At 39.0% G+C, this 21,440-nt stretch overlaps 1 protein-coding gene across 1 annotated transcript in view; it reads left to right on the forward strand.

The window, feature by feature from the left end:
- MAGI2 (membrane associated guanylate kinase, WW and PDZ domain containing 2) overlaps positions 1–21,440 on the forward strand; it is a 223,949-nt gene that overhangs the window by 87,936 nt on the left and 114,573 nt on the right. Inside the window, exons 10-11 of the mRNA XM_021709136.1 lie at positions 5,630–5,849; positions 7,169–7,312. Of these exons, the coding sequence (XP_021564811.1) occupies positions 5,630–5,849; positions 7,169–7,312 (364 nt within the window). The remainder of the gene's footprint in view (positions 1–5,629; positions 5,850–7,168; positions 7,313–21,440) is intronic.

Here is a 21,440-nt window from a genome sequence, read left to right on the forward strand (position 1 = left end):
ATAATGAACATTTGTATACCTAACCCTGAATTGTACCCCACATCTTTAAAAATAAAAAAATTAAAAAACAGAGCTAATCAACTGCAAAACACACACACACACACACACACACACACGCACACACACACACACCCACACACACCCACACAGAGTTCTTACTAACAAAAGAAAATTTGTGCATGCTAATTATTACCAGGTCATATAATCACTAGTTCTCTGTTGGATGATAGTGAAAAGCATATGCGTTGGGAATTTTAAGAGTATATGGGGTCATTCTATCTCTACAGATATTCTTAATTTTATTCTGGAGAAAGACTCTCAAAAAATGCACATTATTTTGACTCTTTTTACTGAATGATGCTTGTGTTTCTTTGCCTACACTGATGCATAAGAAACCTTCTTATGCAATTGTTCGTTGACAGGAGAATGAAAAATAAAACGCGCTATACTCACACCGAAATACCATACAACAGTAAAAATAAATAAACTACAACACACAGCAGCATAGTTTAATATTTAAAATGTAATGTTGAACAAATAAAGCAATTAGCAGAAGAATACAAATGAACGGATTCCATTTATATGTGTAGAGATGCATGTGAAATAAAAATACAAAGAAAAGCAAGAAAATAACGCACACAACATTTTCAGGGAGTATAAAAGAGTATACCGTCAGGGAAGGCCTCAAAAAAATTAGAACTGGCAAGGTTCTAATTTTTATGATGCAAAGTGAGATACTTTGTTGGCATGTTATGTCTTTCATGTATCATGGATCTATACCTGCATATGTACATTTGTATAAAATTTGTGTGCATATATATATATATATGGTATATTATCATGTTTTATTTTATTTTTGCTTTTACAATTTTATTTTGGATTCATGGGGTACTCGGGTAGGTTTGCTACGTGGGCATACTGCGTGACGGGGAGGTCTGGGTTTCTATTGAATCCATCACCCACATGGTAAGCATGGCACTCGCAGGTACTCTTTCAACCCCTGCCGCCCTCCCTTCCTCCACCCTTTAAGAGTCCTCGGGATCCACTGTTCCCATCCTTATGCCTGTGTGCGCCCATATTTAGCTCCCATTTATAAGGAAGAACTTGCGGTATTTGGTTTCTGTTCCCGCGTTAAATTCATTTAGAATGATGGCCTCTCGCTGCTTCCATGTTGCTGCAAAGGACATTGTTTCCTTCTTTTCGACGACAGCATAGTGTGCCATGGGGTATATGGGCCACATTTTCTTTAGGCAGTTCACTGTGGATGGGCACCTGGGCTGGTTTCATGTCTTCCCTGTTGTGAATTGCGCTACCATACGTGCATGAGTGCAGGTGTCATTTGGTGAATGATGGCGTTCCTCTGGGTACCGTTGTCTCCTACGATAAACAAGAAGATGGAGGTGTCACATGCAGCCTGCTCCTGCACCGTCCCCAGGGTGCTGGGTACACAGTGCATCGTACAACTCCAGTCTGCTATGTCACGGCCTGTTGAGATGCTCCTCGTCGGTCCTAGACCCAGGATGAGTCACTGACTCCACAGGGCACCTGGCTTGCTTTAATGTTTGAACTCTTGCTAGGCAACTTCTCTTCTTGATTTTAGTCCAAAAAGGAAGTTCAGAATCCAATGTATGGCCCTCGCCATGAAAAGAACAGGACTGCTTCGAGGGCGTTTGTCACACCAGCCTTTCTCCTTTGAGGGGACGAGAGCAATCCTGTCCCTGGCCTTCCTGACAGTCTTGAGGCATTCGGCCCCGTCGAATGTTCCGGCTTCTTGAAGGATAGACATTCATCCCCTCCTCTCCCCAGAGCTCTCCCCCTGACCCCCTGCCATGTTTCTTGCTCTTCTTCAAAAGTGGGCTGTGTTGGGTTCTCCGGTAACTCTGGGTTTGTTTCAGACGCAGGAGAGGAGATGCCACAAGGAGGTCTACACCTTGCCCTGGTGTGTCCTCGCCGGAGTCACCCAGTCTGGCTGGGCATGAGTTTCATCATCTGTAAGAAAGGAGGAACCTGGCAGCCTCTCCTGTCGTGGCTGCTGTGAAGTTTCAAATGCAGGGATGGCACAGCGCGTAGGACGTGCGGTCTCTCCTGGTCCCCAAGTGGTTGGCTGTCACCTCCTGTCTCCGCCCCCGTCAGGCCTGGTGCTTCTCCTGGGAGTTAAGCAATATGTTCTCAGTGTTTCCTTAACTCTCCCCAAATGGTTGCCTCAGCATTGTCGTCATTTTCATGCTGTGGCATTTGTTGACAACACCAGTCTGGCTATGCGGTGTCTTTTTTTGTTTTTTTTTGAGTTGGAGTCTCAATTGGTCACCCAGACTGGAGTGCAGTGGCCGCTCCCGGCCACTGCAGCCTCGACCTGCTGGGCTCCGGCGATCCTTCCGCCTCAGCCTTCCAAGTAGCCGGAATTACAGGCGTGCGCTACCACGCCCGGCTGATTTTTTGATTTATTGTAGAGATGAGGTCTGGCTGCCCAGGTAGGTCTCGAACCTGCGGGCTCAGGCAATCCATTCACCTCATCCTCCCAAAGGCGTGAAATTATAGGCTAAGCCACCAAGCCCGGCCCTCAAGACAATTTATATGCCAAATATACAGTATGATTTCCTATTTCTTCATTTGTACAAGTAGTACCTGAAAGAATTTCGGCACCAGTAATGACTCCACACCCGGCCAGGACCAACAGATTTATTAAAGGGGCTGTTACAGAGAGGATCTGTAACGAAGGAAAAAAAGAGAGAGAGAGTTGCAGGGAGTGGGCTGTATTTATTAGCCTGACAGGGGCCGGAAGGGGCCGTGCTATGTTTCTATTGGAGGAGCTGCATGGGAGTAGGGTGGGGGTGACGCTGTGTTATAGTCCTATTGGATGCATAACAAAGCTGGCTAAGGATTGGAGGCTTGCAGGTTTGAACTTCGTGCTCGCGGGGAATTGTGCACACAGAAACCGGGACATAGGGCCTTTGTTGTCTGGTGTGTCCTCACCATGCTCGGTGCCATTTTGGGAGCCGCCCCTCTGGTCGCTTCCTGCACCCTTCAGTACCCACTTACATATCAAATTGAACCAGTTTCCATGTTAGAGCAGCATAAAGTAAAATGCCAATCTGCTTGCAAATTTTTATTTTGTGAGTTAGAATGAGTAATATTTTTTCCTGTCTTATTTACTCTTGGATTGACTTCCCATGACACCCTCCATACTTCTACTCATTTCTCTCCCTATAACATCTTTAGTGTGTGCTCAAGAAATATAAAGTAGTTTTAATAGGAACATAAATAAAACACAATTCAAAGAGAAGAAATTATTGAAAACAACAAAAGTGTCATTATGGAATATATTCCAAAACTCTAAGTATAAGTAGCAGAGTTCACCTTCCCCAGCAAGGGCAGTTGATATTTGACTGCAATTTAAAATGGCAAGGTCAGTGGAAGAGCTTTGGAGATTGAATTCTTTCACAGACTTTGAACCCTAGAAGCTCAAGACCAGAAACGACTCTTGAAGAGCCTACATGATGTGCAGTATCACCATGGGCAGCATTTCTTTTTTTGGAATTTTTCATACCATAAAAACCTGTTAGAATTTGCCATTAGTAATCTGGTTTATCATCTCTAAAGTGTCTTTAATAATGAAATTAATAGCTACAAAGGGTTATATTGAGGACCTTCTTGCATACGTAAAGGAAATTTTAAAAGCTTACTTTTTTAATGACACTGAGTTTTTCTTAAAACGTTTCACACATTCAAAGTAACATAATTTTTTGGCCCCAGCCAGTGTATCATTCACTTAAAAGTTAGCAAAACTCATTAAATATTAAGTATGTTTTCTTTACTAAAGAATTCTTCAACACACAGTTTAACTTAAAATCCTGACACATGACACAGTAGAATGTAGTTTGAGTGATCGCCTGGATGACTGCATTGCAAGTTTCACCTCCTCCTATTTGTAGTCATTTGTGCAATCTTTGGGGTGATTCTTGCATTTCCCCCTCATTTTGCAATAGCTCGTGACACATCTGGTTAGAAACAGGGCACATAATGGATACTGCATACCAATACTATGCAGATAATGAAAATAAAGTGATTATGCTGTAACTTAAAACAATGTGACATCTAAGCCACCAAACAAGATATTTCTAGAAGGGAACCAACACACACTGACAGATGTCACCCAGTTCAATTCCTTTTGTTTAATGCATTCATTTGCATAGTTAAGCAACTTATTCAAAGTGCATCTAAACAATTCTATTCTCAGCATGTATACTCTCAGTAGGTGAATGGACAACTAAGGTATAAAGCAAAGCCTAAATTATGCAGCTTATGAAAGGAATGTCTCCTCTCTGCAGGGTTAAGTAACAAATGGGACCTACTCAAAGGGTTGATTGAAATAACTGTATTACTAACCCCCTTCCAAGAGCCCCAAATAATCACATCTACTGGTGTCCTCACCAAAAATTAGATTACACTAATGGCAATTGTTCAGGTGAGTGATTTTTTAAAAATATGTAATACTAATCAGCAACAGTGAGATCACAAGCAAGAAACCGTCTAGTGTTAAAGGTTAAAATTCTACTGATTTTGAACCTGTTTTCCTGCTAGATTTGAGCTTTCCTTGGTGCTAAATATTTTCTCCAAACAAACTTTAGGTAAAACTGTTACCACATAGAATGTATTTTTTCAATCTGCTTACATCCCTGGGTGGTGCATTATAGACTGTTGCCATGGTAATAGGCAATGAACAACAGAATTAAATGGTCTCCATACCATGGTGATAATTTTTCCATTTGCCTTATTGATGATACCATAGTGGCAGGCATTAGCTATTTTAATCCCATTTTTGAACTAGGAACCACCTCCTCAGCTTAGAGTAATTGGGATTCGCAAAACAGTACTAAATTCCTAGCTCTGATCTCTGTGTTTATTTTATTAGTAACTAACATCTAGAATAAGCAAGAGTAAAATGTTGGACATAAACATTTTTGCCTTATCTTCCATCTTATGACCACGATGTTATTTGATACTAACCTTGATAGCTACATTCTAGTATTTAAAACCTCTGTATATTATGTTTCTAATTTTACCAAAGATTCAGTGACTTTCTACTTGATTTATATTTGGCGATTATGCCTTACTATCACTCCTTTGACCTCTGTAAGATATTCAAAAAGACTCAACTTAGCAGGTTAGAATAGCCTTTAGCTATGCATTTGTAAAGTAGTGGGAGGTCACTTTAATCATGTTTTTATGAAGTGATGAACTATCTGACAAGAGGTGTGCGTGTGAGACATAAAGAAAGAGAGAGTTAGTTGGTGGTTTAGTAGTGTTAAGACAGACTGATTTTTTGGGGATGTATAGTTACATGTTTCGACCCCTAGATTTGCTGTGGCTGTATCGTTTTTAAATAGTCAAGGTCAAAGAGTCTCTTTCCATAAAGTTCTGGTTGAACCATTATTTTTCTTAAGGAGCCAAATGAAAAGTATACAACATGGCATTTGTCAAAGATTTAAGAATAATATGTTAATTTTCTCATAATCCTGAACATGCAACAGGATCACCAAGAGAATGGCCATGCATAGAGGTCATGTGATCCTTCTAGGCTCCTAAGAATGCTGAGAACCCAAAGTAAATTCCATTTTCATTTATTTAGTTACAGGTCAGAAGTGAAAGCGAGGCAAGATGTGAAACCAGACATCCGACAGCCTCCATTCACGGACTACAGGCAGCCCCCACTGGACTACAGGCAACCCCCAGGAGGGGACTACCAGCAGCCCCCACCCTTGGACTACAGGCAGCCTCCCCTGCTGGACTATAGGCAGCACTCCCCCGACACCAGGCAGTACCCTCTGTCGGACTACAGGCAGCCCCAGGTACCTCTGTCCAGAGGTGATGGGCCTTTACCAAGACTTCCTGAAGTGCAAGGAATTAAATAGAAGGAGAGGGAGAGGAAAAAGCATCCTTCTGGGATAGAGAACCAAAGTTCTGGTCCTAATTCTGATAGCACTGGGATAATAATCGCATCCTCAAAATGCATGAGATAAAAACATCTATTTCAGAGTAAAGCAGGACAATGAATACATGAATGAATAAGTAAAACTGAATAAATGGTAATGGGATGAACTAGTCCCTGCTAAATTTAGTGAGCTAACTTTCAGTACATTTCTTTATGTCGAGGTTTAAAAAGTACTCTTATCTGGAACCTCAAAGAGTGCTGTTAATGCAGAAAATTTTACAGATCCAGAAGGGGAGATATTTTAGATACATAGTATTTACAAGGTCCCCCACCTCCCACTTGTGTGCATAATGATAGGTCCGGGACCAGCTTCATAATCCGGAGTGTAGCCTCTACAATGATCAACAAGTTCCTTTCTATACAACCAATGATGCAGGTGTTGTGATTCTTTGTTGATGCTGGATGCATCTCATGACAACTTCTTTAACCTCGCTGAGCTTCAGTTTCCTAAAGGGAGGGTTCTGGGATGAGGATTCAACATTTATGAAAAGTGTCTAGACCAGAGTTTATAATCTAGTAGATATTTACTACCGGTAACTAGATACCAAGACATAAACTAAGTACAATTTTAACTCTATCAGAATACAGTGTTTTCTCATGAAGTGAAGATCACCTTTATCTGCAAAGATTTTAAGAACAGTGAAGGTCAGGAAATCTTGGACATGCTGCATTTTAGGTAAAAGAAAAACTGATTTTGTACACTCCATCTTGATATTCAATAATCTGTGCAACTGATGTAGTCAGATGCCATTAAATTTCACTTTTTTCATCAGCAAACTGTAATTTACACACACACACGCACACATGTGCACACACACACATCTGATACATTTACTTATGATGCTTAACAGGAGTGATTGACAAAACTCAAAGGAGGAGAGAGTATGTCATTCAGGTCTATATGCAATAATTACATGTTTGCCAAGTAAACTGATGAATACCAAAATAAACAAGCTACACAGTAGTTCTTTTGATGACCAAGTAAACTGTGTCCTGACCTGCTTAAGCTTTGGAATTTTGACTTGCATTTGGATATTTTATGAAGTCAGATTATTACTTCTCACAATATCATATCCCTTGGAATACATTAGTTATTAGAGAGAGGGAAAAGAGAGATATAGTCAGAAGCTTCTCTGATACTAAACAAATGTTTACTCCTTCTCTCTATCCCCAAAGGATTTTGATTATTTCACCGTGGACATGGAGAAAGGAGCCAAAGGATTTGGATTCAGCATTCGTGGAGGAAGGGAATACAAAATGGATTTGTTTGTGTTGAGACTGGCAGAAGATGGGCCAGCAATAAGGAATGGAAGAATGAGGGTAAGAACAGTCTCTTTTTGTAGACTTGCTTAGTTCTGAAAGAAAGACCCACTGTGGTATTTAAAGAGTGCCGAAGCATGCTATCAAACAGACTCCATGCAAGTTTGCCTTCTTCCTAGTTCATGACCTGATTTTTTTAAAGTTTGGCCAAATGCTATTTAAGAATTATAATATCTCTTGTTTTTCATCTTATACATTCTAATTGATAAATCTTAATATAGTGTTATTTTTCTAAAAAGCAAACTAAAGAAAATGAAAGAGTAAAGAAGTCTAAGAAATAGCTTGAAATGGAGATATTACTTTCTCTGGTTTGATGATTTTGTTTTCATTGAGGTTGAATCTTTTGAAATTTGTTTTTAGTTTTAAATCTCATCTCCCTCCACATGTTTATTATTCGAATGGTTTGGTAATTTTCTGGAAAAATTTTTTTTTTCATTAGGAATGTGGAGTGCAAGTGAGGATTGACTACATAAGTAGGTTGCGTGCAGGTGAAGTTTGGGGGGGGTTGGGGAGGGGTTTTGAGTTGGAGTCTCACTCTGTCGCCCAGACTGGAGTGCAGTGGCATGTTCCCGGCCACCGCAGCCTCGACCTGCTGGGTTCCGGCAACCCTCAGCCTTCCAAGTAGCCGGAACTACAGGCGCGCGCTACCTCACCTGGCTAGTTTTTGATTTATTGTAGAGATGAGGTTTCGCCCAGTTGCCCAGGCAGGTATTGAACCCGTAGGCTCAGGCAATTCACTCACCTCGGCCTCCCAAAGTGCTGGGATTACAGGCTGAGCCACCAAGCCCAGCTGAGATTTGGGCTTCTAACTGCCCCTCACTCCCCCTGGTAATGAATAAGTACCCTTTGTGTTGTCACATGCCCCTCATCCTTCTCCCTCCCTTCCTCTTCTAGCAGTGCCCCGCAACTGCCTATCCCTTCCTAGTGCTGATGTGACTATTGTTCAGGGCCCACTTATGAGTGAAACACGCAGCTTTGTTTCTGCCATAGTACAGTTAGTATGATGGTCTCCAACTCCAACCAATTTGCTGAGAAGTCCATGATTTTATTCTTCTTTATGGCTGCATAATACTCTATCATGTATATGTACCACATTTTCTTTATCCAGTTCACTTTTGATGGGCAGTAGGGCTGATTCCATGTTTTTGTTATTGTGAATAGTGTGGCAATAAGCATGCATATACAGGCATCTTCTTTGTAGAATGATTTATGTGCCTCCGAGTATACTCCTAGGAGAGGGATTACTGAATTGTATGGAAGGTAAATATTTAGTTGTTTTAGGAATGACCACACTGCTTTCCATGGAGGTTGAACTAGCTTGCACTCCCACCAACAGTGTAGAAGTGTTCCTTTTTCTTCACACCCATGACAGCATCTATTGTTTTTTTACTTATTAATGATAGCCATCCTTACCAGATGATGATTAATGATGGCTGAGCATTTTTTCATGTATCTGTTGGCTGCTTGTATGTTATCTTTTGAGAAGTGGTTGTTCATGTCCTTTGCCCACTTTTTAGTGGGTTTTTTTTGTTTGTTTGCTTGTTTTCCTTTTACTTCGTTTGAGGTCCCTGTAGATCCTAGATGTTAGGCCTTTGTCAGATAGATAATTTGCAAATATTTTTTCCCATTCTGTGGGTTATCCCTTTACTCTCTTGATGGTTTCTTTTGCTGTGCAAAAGCTTTTCAGTTTGATGAGGTCCCACTTGTCTATCTTAGCTTTTATGGCTTTCACTTTCAGGGATTTGGTCTAGAATTTATTGCCTACTCCAATGTGCATAAGAGTGTTTCCTACATCTTTTTCTAGGATTCTTATAGCTGAGGTTTTATGTTTATGTCTTTGATCCATTTTGAGTTTTTTTTTTTTTATATGATGATATGTAGGGGTCCAGTTTTATTCTTCTGCATGTGGTCATCCAGTTTTCCTAGCATCCAGTTTTCTCCTTTCCCTAATGATTGTTACTGGTGGCTTTGTCAAAGAAGAGTTGGTTGACAGACTACATTTTTGCTTCTGTAATCTATATCCTGTTCCATTGTCTGTATGCCTATTCTTGTTCCAATACCAGGCTGTTTTGGTTACTTGTACTAATGTTTGAAAACGAAAGTGTGCTACCTCCTACTTAGTTCCTTTTACTGATGACTGTTTTGGCTATTTGTGTTCTTTTCTGTTTCCATATGAATTTTTGTATTGTCATTTCCATGTCTGAAAAAATGATGTTGGTAATTTGATGGGTTATTGCATTGAGTATGTAGATTGCTTTGAGTAGGACAGACATCTTGACAATATTGATTCTTTCAATCCATGAGCATGGTATGTTTTTCCACTTGTTTGTTTCATTCTTGATTTCTTTGAGTAACATTTTGTAGTTCTCATCATAAAGGTCTTTCACGTCCCTGGTTAGGTGAATGCCAAGGTATTTTTGTGTGTGTTGCTATTGTGAATGGGATTGTGCTTTTTATTTGGTTGTCTACCTGCTTGATGCTGGTGTATAGAAATGCAACTGCCTTTTGCATGTTGATTTTGTAACCTGAGACTTCACCAAAATCATTTATCAGAGAAATGAGACTTTTGACAGACTCCCTAGGATTTTCAAGGTATAAAATCATATTGTTTGCAAAGAGTTATAGCTTGACTTCCACTTTTCCTATTTGGATACCCCTGATTTCCTTCCCTTGCCTATTGCTCTGGTTAGGACTTCCAGTACTATGTTGAATAGGAAGGGTAAAAGTGGGCATCATTGTCTTGTTTCTGTTCTTAGGGGGAATGCTTCCAGCTTCTGCCCATTGAGCAAAATGTTAGCTATGGGTTTTTCATAGATGGTTCTTACTGTCTTGAGGAATGTTTCTTCTACACCTAGGTGCTCAAGGGTTTTTATCAAGAAAGGATGCTGGATTTTGTTGAATGATTTTTCTGTATCTAATGATATAATCATGTGGTTCTTGGTTTTACATCTGTTAGTGTGCTGAATTATGTTTATAATCTTGTTAATGTTGAGCCAGCCCTGCATCCCAGGAATGAAGCCCACCTGGTCATGGCAGATGATTCTTGACATTTGTTGTTGGATCCAATTGCTAGAATCTTGTTGAGAATTTTTGCATCTATGTTCCTCAAGATGATTGATCTCTTTCCTTGTTGGTTCTTTGCCAGGTTTGGGTATGTGTGTGATGTTATCTTCATAAAATGAGTTGGGAAGCATTCTATCCTTCTCAATTGCCTAGAATAATTTCAATAAGATTGGTATCATCTCCTCCTCAAATGTCTTGGAGAATTCAGCTTTTAAACCATCTGGTTTAGAGCTTTTTTTGGTGGGGAGATGTTTTATGACTGAGTCAATTTCCTGGATTGTTATTGGTCTGTTTATGGTTTCAGTTTCTACTTGTTTCAACCTTAGGAGTTTGTGTGATTTTAGAAAGTCCTCCATTTCCTCTAGGTTTTCTAGTTTATTTGCAAACAGGTGTTCATGGTAATCTCTAATAATCTTTTTAATTTCTTCAGATCAGTTGTGACTTCACCTTTTATATTTCTAATCATGGTTATTTGAACTTTCTTTTTTGTTGTTTTTTGGGTTTTTTTGGAGGACTTTTTGGTCAATTTGGCCAGGGGTCTGTCAATCTTATTTATCCTTTCAAAGAAGCAGCATTTTGCCTTGTTGATTCTATGAGTTGTTTTTTGTTTGTTTGTTTGTTTGTTTATTGTCTTCTACATCCTGCAATTGTGATTTTTATTTTGGTGATCTGAATTCTTCTGCTGGAGTTAGGGTTTAGACAGTCTTGCCTTTCCAGCTCCCTTAGGTATGACATTAGGCTATTTACTTGTGATGTTTCTGTTTTCTTGATATGTGCATGCAATGCTATGGATTTTCCTCTTAACAATGCTTTCATGGCATCTCAGAAATTCTGATAAGATGTGTCTTTGGTTTTTTTTTTTGTTTCTGGGATCTTTTTATTTCTGTCTTGATTTTCACATTGACCCAGAAGTCATTCAGCAGCATGTTGTTTAGTGTCCATGCATTTGTGTGTTTGCGGGGATATTGTTGGTGGTAATTATTTTTATTCTACTGTGATCTGAGAAGATGCATGGTATTATTTCAATCTTTTTAAATTAGTTCATGCTTGATTTATATCAAGAATGTGATCGATCTTGGAGTATGTTCCATGTGCTGGTGAGTATAATGTGTACTCTGTAGATTTGGGGTGAATTGTTCTGTACATATCTACTAAATCCATTTGATTGAGTATCAGGTTAAGGTTCCAGAGCTCTTTGTTGCTTTCTGGGGTTTTTTGTTTGTTTGTTTGTTGTTGTTGTTGTTGTTGTTTTTGCCTCAATCATCTATCTAGAGCTGTTAGTGGGGTATTTAGGTCTCCAGCTATGATTATGTGAGAGTCAAGGTCTTCTCTTAGTTTACTTAGTAGTTGTGTTATAAAAACTGGTGATCCTGTGTTGGATGCATATATGTTTAAGACGGATATTTCTTACTGGTAGATTGAACTTTTTATCACTATGTAGGATCCTTCTGTGTCCTTTTATGTTTGAAGTATGCTTTGTCTTATATCAGAATAGCTACTTCTACTTTCTTCTGTTTCCATTTACTAGAAAGATCATTTTCCAGCCCCCAACTTTGAGTCTGTTGGTGTCTTGTGCTATGAAATGAGGTTCCTGGAGGCAGCAGACTATTGGATCATGTTTCTTTATCCAGTTTGCCACTCTTTGTCTCTTCAGTAGTGCATTTAGTCCATTCATGTTCAATTTGACTATTGAAATGTGAGAGTTTATCCCTATCATAGGGCTCTTAGGAGGTTGCTTTGTTTCCTTTTTACTTTGTAGTTATATGTGTGTGTATTTTCATTTTTGTGAGTGCTCCATATGCTCTGTTGACTCTGTGCTTGCATGTACTTTTGTGATGGGCATGACCATTCTTTTTTTTTTAATCTATGTTCAACACCTTCTTAAGCGTCTCCAGAAGGGCTTGTCTTGAACAGCATATTCTCTTAGAGTTTGGATGTCTGTCTGGGGAGGAATTTAATTCTCCATCACTGATGAAGCTTAGTTTGGCAGGGTAGGAAATTCTTGGCTGGAATTATCTTTATGAAGGTTAAAGATTGGACTCCATTTCCTTCTGGCTTGTAGTGCTTCTGTAGATAAATCTGGTGTAATTCTGATGGGTCTTCCCCGATAAGTAGTCTGACATTTCTCTCTTGCTGCCTGTAGGAATTTTTCTTTCATGCTTACTTTGTGGAGATAGAATACGATGTGTCTTGGGGATGATCTTCTCATGTGATACCTTGCAGGGGTTTTCTGAATCCTTGTGCTCGAATGGTCACCTCTCTAGCAAGATATGGGAAGTTTTCTTGGATGACTTCATGGAATGTTTGTTCTATGGTGTTTTCAGTTTTCCTTTCTGCTTCAGGGATACCAGTCAGGTGTAGATTTGGTTTCTTGACATAGTCCCACATCTCTCAGAGGCCTTGCTCCTTCTTTTTGAGTTTTTTCCTATGTTTTTTGCATAGTGTATTAATTCCAGATTTTTTCCATTAATTCTTAAACTCTTAGATTCTTTCCTCTGCTTGGTTGATCCTACTTCCTATGCCTGTTACTTTGTTTTTGATTTTCAGGATGGAATTCTTCATTTCCATTATTTCAAAATAGGTTTTTCTGAAATTGGTCGACTCTGCTTTTGCTTCCTGTACAACTTTGGTGAGTTTTGCTTCTAGTTTATTTTGGTTCTCTCTGTTCATTTTAGCCATCCAATCTCTGATTTCTGTGACTGTCATCTGGGGAAGGTCATTTAGGGAGGTTTCCATTGTTTGTACTCTGATAGCTGCTTTTTCAGACACTGTCTCTTTAGTACTCTGAGGGTTGCTTATATATTTTTGTTGATTTTTCCTCACTTATGACTGGCCTCTCTTCCCTCTCTGTAATTCCTTTTGGTTTTGTTGCTCTATAGCTAGTCATTGACCTTCTATTCTAGGGCCCCTTCTGTGATTCAATATAGGTCACTCAGTGAGAGAAGAAGAGCTATTCACTTCTGCTCTTTGCTCCACTTGTGGCAGGTTTCTCAACTACAGCAGCCCCTGCTGCTAACACTATGCAGAGAGTGTGTGGAGGGATGCCCCCGCCCCCATGTGCTGTCTGCAGTTTGTAACCCAGAAGCCTTCCCACTGAAAAAGCCTTTGAATGTCTTTCATATCATTCCCTCCCTGTTTTAGTTCACTCTTCTCTTGAAAAAGAGTGATTACCCTGCCACAGGAAAGAGGAATCTGTCCTGTAGGCATGCTGAGCTTGGAGGTGATTCTTCCTGATCTGGTTGGGAAGATGGGCTGGGCACCAGTGAGGCTTACTCTCCAGGTGGGCTCTCCCTTCCTGGGAGCTGGTGGCAGCCATGCTTACAACTACTGACCCATTTCTCTTGAGATTTAGTTGCCTGCTGCTGTGCCTTGACCAGAATTCCTCCTGCATGGGATTGATGGTTTACACACAGCTGGGAGGGGATGAATGGACCCAAAGTATCTTAGAAACACTTGACCTCTCTCATTCACTGGGATGGGATATCCAGATTCCCATGTCTGCCATCATTTTCTGGTCTCTATACATTCTAGCAGGGTGCTTCACCCATCCAAAAGTGTTCCAGGTGTCACCATCTGTTGGCAGCTCAGTCCCTATTCTCTGCCTTGCTTAGTGAAAGCAGCACCAGCCTGCTGCTCCACAGTGGCCATCTTGAATCTCTGGAAATATTTTTGTGTTGACTAGTCTTTTGGCTTTAACACTGGGCAGACAAAGCATTAGGAGAAAAGATTAGGTTTCTTAAATACAATTTGTCCATAAGAATGATAGCAGTGAGAAATTTTCCAACTAGAGTATAAGTTGAAAGTGGAATTTTTTAATTTAACAATTACTCTGAGGCATCTGATTGAGGAGTAACTGATTCTTCATTTAAAGGTAGGAAACAAAACTTCATAACTTCATAACAATATAGACACTGTGTGTGTGTATGTGTGTGTGTGCGTGCACGCGCATGTGTGTTTTCATGTGTGGTGACTAGTAAGCACATAAGAAAGCTTAGTTATTGCTATAAATGAAATCTAGAATTTATTCTTGTCTTCCCTCCTTGCTCTTTAAGTTAATACAGAAAAGCTGTGGCTTTTGGATTCTGGAACCTCAGATTCTTGTGCTGAGCCTCACAAACCAATTGTTCTGGTACAATTTAATCAGTTATTTCTACCACCAATTCTACATTTCTGTGACTCTCATTTCCAAGTTAAAGGATTATCCACAGTACAAAAGTAGAAAGAATGCAAATCATGTTTGTATTTCTCACTCCCCCCACAAACCTTTGACAACTGGGAGGTTGGAATTTAAACTCAGGTGAGACTAAGTCTAGAGACTGGCAACCCCCTCCCGAATCCAGATCAGCCTTCTCTTAATCCCACTAACTGTGACTTTAGGATAGGCCTCCACATGGTTTCTTGGCTACACAGCTTCCTTTTAAACCATGGGGACACTTTCTTAATATGCTGTAAAGCCAGCTCCCAAGTAGTTAAATAAAACAAAATTAATCTTTGCAATGCAGGTTAAATCAACACAGCAGAAAAGCCATGGGTGAAATGACCAGAGCCCTGTGAGGGAAGTTAGGGACCCACAGTGGACTATAGAGATGGTCTCTCTGGATTTCAAACAGTGGGCACATGACTCACTGCTAGATATATATAGTATTCCCAAGGCAAAGAAGTCTAATAGAGAAGTACCCTTACATAAAAAGGTTTTTCTTTCTTACAGATGGTAAACCACAGCAGTGATTCTCAGGATGGTCCCTGCCATGAGCATCACCTGGGAACTTGTTAGAAATGCACATTCTCTACACCACCCAGACCCACTCACCAGATGACCAGTAGGGTCACCAGGCTGAGGCTGTGTTTTAAGAAGCCCTCCAAGTGAATCTCGGAGGTTTCATTTTCTGAGGTTTCAAATACCTGCAATCAACCACAGTCCAGAAGTATTTAGTGGAAAATGCCAGAAATAAGCAATTTATAAATTTTATATATATAGATATATAGGTTTTTTTTAGTCAGTCTCATCCTATCTCCCAGGCTGGAGTGCAATGGCACAATCTCAGCCACTGCAGCCTTGACTTGCTGGGCTCAGGTGATCCTTCCATCTCAACCTTCCTCCTCAGCCTTCCACCTCAACTTTCCAAGTCTGGAACTATAGGTACACACTACCATGCCCGACTAATTTCTTGGTTTGTTGTAGAGATGAGGTCTCACCATGTTACCCAGACTGGTCTTGAACTCATGAGCTCAGACAATTGTGCACCTTTCTGAGACGCATGATGAAATCTCATCTTGTCCAGGATGAGAGCATCCCTTTGTCCAATGTATCTACTCTGTAGGTACTACCTACTTATAAGTCACTTACCCTCTGTTATCACATCAGTTATCAGGCATGGCAGTACTTGTGTTCCTTACTTTACTTAATAATGGCCCCAAAGCACAAGAGTAGCAACACATGCATATTGTTATATTTGTTCTCTTTTATTATGAGTTATCATTTTTATCTCTTCCTGTGCCTAACTTATAAATTAAACATTATCACAGGTGTGTATGTATAGGAAAAAACATAGTCTTTATAAGGTCGGTACCATCTGTGGTTTCAGACATCCTCTGGGAGTCATGGGACATATCCAAGGATTATAAGAGGAAACTACTGCATTCAGTTTATCAAAAAATAAGTGAAGAGTAGCAAGTTTTTGCTTTAATTACCTGATGATTTTTCAACATCAATTTATCCTGATGTATTAAAAGTTGAACAAACAAAACACAATCTATAAATGCAAAAAAGAAGGGGAATGGTAAATAAAAACATAATGCTTACATCTGATTGCTTTTCTTCAGTCACTCAAGAAGGTTAATATCATAACAGAAACAGAGCTGAAATTCAGATTTTTAAGGAAATGTATAATAAGTTATTAGCAAATATTACTGGATCTGTAAAAAGAAGACAGTTTTTGTGTTTGTAAAGTAGTTTAACAAAGTGGAGAAGGATAAAATTGTCATAACCGATAACTAAATCTCTGGTATAAAGCTCTTAGGAATATAATCTAATTAAGAACTAAATAGAAAACAGACAAAAAATAGTGAACATAAAAAATAAAATACTGGGTGAAGCTCAGTGAAGCAGGGAATGTAAGAACTCAAGAGACATTTGAAGGGAAGGACTATTACCTCTAAGTACTTAAATAAAAATCTGAGACAACTTACAAGAGACTCTGAAAGGAGATCAAGTTTTCTCTTAAGCAGTAAAATATTTTCCCATTTCCACAAAAGTATACTATAAAGCCGGGCTCGGTGGCTCAGCCTGTAATCCCGCACCTTTGGGAGGCTGAGGTGAGTGGATTGCCTGAGCCCGCGAGTTCAAGACCCGCCTGGGCAGCGAGACCTCATCTCTACAATAAATCAAAAAAATCAGCCAGGCGTGGTAGCGCATGCCTGTAATTCCGGCTACTGGGAAAGCTGAGGCAGAAAGATCGCCGGAGCCCAGCAGGTCGAGGCTGCGGTGGCCGGAAGCGGCCACTGCACTCCAGTCTGGGTGACAGAGTGAGACTCCAACTCAAAAAAAAAAAAAAGTATACTATAATCCCTGTTTCCATAAAATGTATTTTTATGACACAAGAACATCATTTTATAACTTCATCATCTTACAACTGTGTAACATTTGTATGTGCCTGCTAATAAGCTGATTTATAAAATAGTCCACCTTCTTTCTGAAACTCACATGATACAAAAATCTGCCTGCAGTGGGCTTTGTAATGACCTAAACCATTTTGTTCAACTATACAACGTGCAACAAAGATACTACTTACCCATCTTTTTTCCTTAATGAAAAGCACCATTTCCTGATATCAGCTTCTTTTGAATGTGTCGCCTTTCCTTCTGTGCTCCAGACTTAACTAGCCTGTGACTGTATTCTATTTTATGTACTGTTTTTATTAAACATAAAACTTATTTACAAGAGTATTTCAAACATATAATAGGTATAAATACTAACAATGATTCAGGAATCCATGAGCCCATACCCCAGCTTGAAAGAACAGAACATTACCAATCTCCCTTGATTTCATTCACTCTCACTCTCTAGCACTCAAAGGGATCCACCATCCTAAATAAAGTATTTGACATTTCTTCTAGTGTTACCACATGTGTGTATCTCTCAACCATATCACTTAGTGTTGCACACTTTGTGATTCATATAAATGAATCATACTATACATGTTCTTCTCTGTGGTTTGCTTTGTATACTTTTTGTTCATGAGATTTATCCAAGTTAGAATACAGAGCTACATTCATTTACTTTCACTGCTATAAATTATTCCATCATATGAATATACCACAATCTATTTTCCACTCTATAGACATTTGAGATATTTCCTGTCAGTAGACTTTTGGGTCTTTTCTAGTTTTTTGTAGCTAATACAATCCTTGTAAATCTTTTCTGCAGAACCTACACAAGACTTTCTCTATGCTAGACTATATACCTAGGAGGACACAAATTTAACTTAGCTAGATAACACAAAAATATTTTCCTAGATGATTGATAAGTATACTCATACCAACATTGTAAAAGAACTTTTTTTTTTTAATATGTATAATAGCAAGATTTGCATTTCAGACTTTTAAAGTCTCATTCTGGTAGGTAGAAAATGACATATCATATAGGTTTTGCTTTTCTTTTTTTTTGGAGTCAAGGTCTCACACCATTGTCCAAGCTGGAGTACAGTGGCACAATCATGGCTCATCATAGCCTCGACCTCCTGGGCTCAAGCAATGCTTCCGCCTCAGTCTCCTAAGTAGCTAGGACCACAGGCATGCACCACCATGCCTGGTTTGTTTGTTTGTTTGTTTTTAAGACAAGGTCTCGCTATATTGCTTAGGCTGGCCTTGAACTCCTAGACTCAAGCAATCCTCTCACCTCAGTCTCCCAAAGTGCTAGAATTACAGGCGTGAGCTACCATGCATGGCTGAATTTCCATTTCTTGATTTTTTTTTTTTTTTTTGAGTTGGAGTCTCACTCTGTCACCTAGACTGGAGTGCAGTGGCCGCTCCCAGCCACCGCAGCCTCGACCTGCTGGGCTCCGACGATCCTTCCGCCTCTGCCTTCCAAGCCAGAACTACAGGTGCGCGCTACCACACCCGGCTAATTTTTTGATTTATTGCAGAGATGAGGTCTCACCAAGTTGCCCAGGTGGGTCTCAAACCGTGGGCTCAGGCAATCCACTCACCTCAGCCTCCCAAAGGTGTGGGATTACAGGCTGAACCACTGAGCCTGGCTTCATCCTCTTTTCTTATGTTTATTGGACTTTAATGCTCCCTCTTTTTAAAAATGTCTATATATAGTTTTCCCCATTTTCTGTTGACTATTTCTCTTTTTCATACTGATTTTAGAAGTGCTTATATATTATTGGTGATAGTTTTTCATTAATAAATGTGATGCAACTATCTTACCATAGTTTATGGCTTGTAGTTTTACTTTATGGTGTCTATTGTTAATGAGATAATCTTAATTCTAGGGTAATTGACAACCTTTCTCTTTATCCTTCCCACTCTCTGTGTCTTGTGTGAGAAATCATTCCCCAACATTTAGTCTTAAGTATCTCTTCCTATATCTTCTTTTAAAAGTTTTACAAGTTTATAGTTTTACTTTTCATATCTAAGTCTTTAATCACCTGCTATTGATTTCTCTGTATAGTACAGGGTAGAAATCCAATTTCAGTTTTCCCATATGGATAACCACATGTCACAGCATCATTTAATAAATATTCATTTGTTCCCATCCCAATCTGTAATGACATCTCTACAATACATATAATTCCTATAAATGCAATGTTCTGTTTATGGATTCTTTATACTTTTCTACTGATCTGTTTGTTTATCCTTGCATCCATTTTGATGGGCAAACTTCTCCTCTCATCTTTAGACACACAACTTCATTCAGGAGTTCTTGAAACTTTGTTTTTACATTTAAAGTTTAGAATTTGCTTGTCATGTTTCTCAAAAGTCCTGTTGGAATTTTTATTGGAATTGCTCGGAATCTATATACAAATGTAGAAAAACTTACATCTTTATTATATTGAATCTTTCTATCCATGAGCATTATATAATTCGTTTATTTAGATTTTTCACAAAGTGCTTAACTAAAACTTAATCATTTTTTCCATAACATACTTGCAAATGTTTTGTTAGATTGGTTCCCAGGTACTTTGTATGTTTTATGTTTGCTCTTTTATAGTGCCTTTTAAATTTTACACAGATGTATGTGTTAAGTCAATACATACTCTTAATATTTTAATACAGCCTTTTTTTAATTTTCATTTTCTTAAGAGCAGTTTTAGTTTCACAGAATAATGGAGAGTAAGGTGCAGAGATTTTCTATATGCCCCTGCTACCCACGTGCATAGCCTCTCTCATCATGAACATTCCCTACCAGGGTGATACAATTGTTACAACTGATAAATCTACACTGACAGTATCACCCAAAGTCCATAGTTTACATTAAGTTTCACCCTTGGTTGTGTACATTCTGTGGGTCTGGGCAAATGTATAATGACATGTATCCACCATTATAGTATCATACAGATAATTTTCCACTGCCTTAAAAATTCTCTGTGCTACACCTATTCATTTCCCTCTTCCCTAGCCCCTGGCAATCACTGATCTTTTTACTGTCTACTGAGTTTTGCCTTTTCCACAAAGTCATATGGTTAGAATCATACAGTGTGTAGCTTTTCAGATGAATTTCTTTCAGTAAATAACATGTATTTCACGTTCTTCCATGTCTTTTCATAGTCTGAAAGCTCATTTATTTTTAGTGCTGAATAATATTCCATTATCTGGATGTACCATAGTTCGTCCATTCACCAACTGAAGGACATCTGGGTTACTTCCAAATTTTGTCAATTATGAATAAACCTGCTGCAAACATTTGTGTGCAGGTTTTTGTGTGGACTTCAGTTTTCAGCTCCTTTGGGTAAATCCCAAGGAGTACAACTGCTGGATCATATATAGTAGGAATATGTTTAGTTTTGTAAGAAGCCACCAAACTTTCTTCCAAAATGGCGGTACCATTTTGCATTCCTACCAGCAATGAATGAGAGTTTCTGTTGTCCCATCTGTTTGACAGCATTTGGTGTTATCAGTGTTCTGTTTTTAGCCATTCTTATAGGTAGGTAGTAGCATCTTATTGCTGTTTTAATTTGCATTTTTCTGATGGCATACAATGTGGAGCATCTTTTCATTTGCCAGTTTGACATCTGTATATCTTTTCTTTAATATTTGACATTTTATTACATAAAATAAGCTAACTAGGGATCTACCAAAGGGAAATGAGTAAATATATAAAAAAGATACCCGTACTCATATGCTCATTGCAGCACTATTTACAGTACCAAAATTATGCAACCAATCTAAGTGCCCACCAACAATTGACTAGATAAAGAAAATGTGGTATATATACACCATGGCATACTGTGCAGTCATAAAGAAGAATGAAATCATGCCCTTTGCAACAACATGGATAGAACTGGAGATCATCATCCTAAGTGAACTGACTGAGAAACAGAAAACCAAACACCACACATGAAGGAGCTAAATGGTCACAAAGATGGAAATAACAGACACTGGGGACACCAGTAAGGGGGGAGGCCATCTGTACATCATCTTTGGTGAGTTATATGTTAAAGTCTGTGGCTTATTTTTTATTGGCTATTTGTTTTTTATCATTGAGTTGTAAGAGTTTTTTGTCTATTTGGGTAACAGTCCTTGGTCAGATATGTCTTTTGCAGATGTTTTCTTCTAGTCTGCGGTTTGTCCTTTTATTTACTTAACAGTGTCTTTTACAGAGCAGAAATTTTAATTTTAATAAAATCCAGCTTATTAATTATCTTTCATGGATTGTGCCCTTTGTGTCATATCTAATTAAATTATCACCAAACCTAAGGCCATACATTTGATCCCATGTTATCTTTTAGAATTTTTATAGTTTGCATTTTATATTCAGGTCTGTGATCCACTTTGAGTTAATTTTTGTGAAGGGTGTAAGGAAGGTCTGTGTCTAGACTCATTTTTTCTTTTCTTTTTTTTC

The sequence above is a fragment of the Carlito syrichta genome, unplaced genomic scaffold, assembly GCF_000164805.1.
Source record: "Carlito syrichta isolate Samal-C Ts95f unplaced genomic scaffold, Tarsius_syrichta-2.0.1 Scaffold165773, whole genome shotgun sequence".
NCBI classification, from domain to species: Eukaryota; Metazoa; Chordata; class Mammalia; order Primates; family Tarsiidae; genus Carlito; species Carlito syrichta.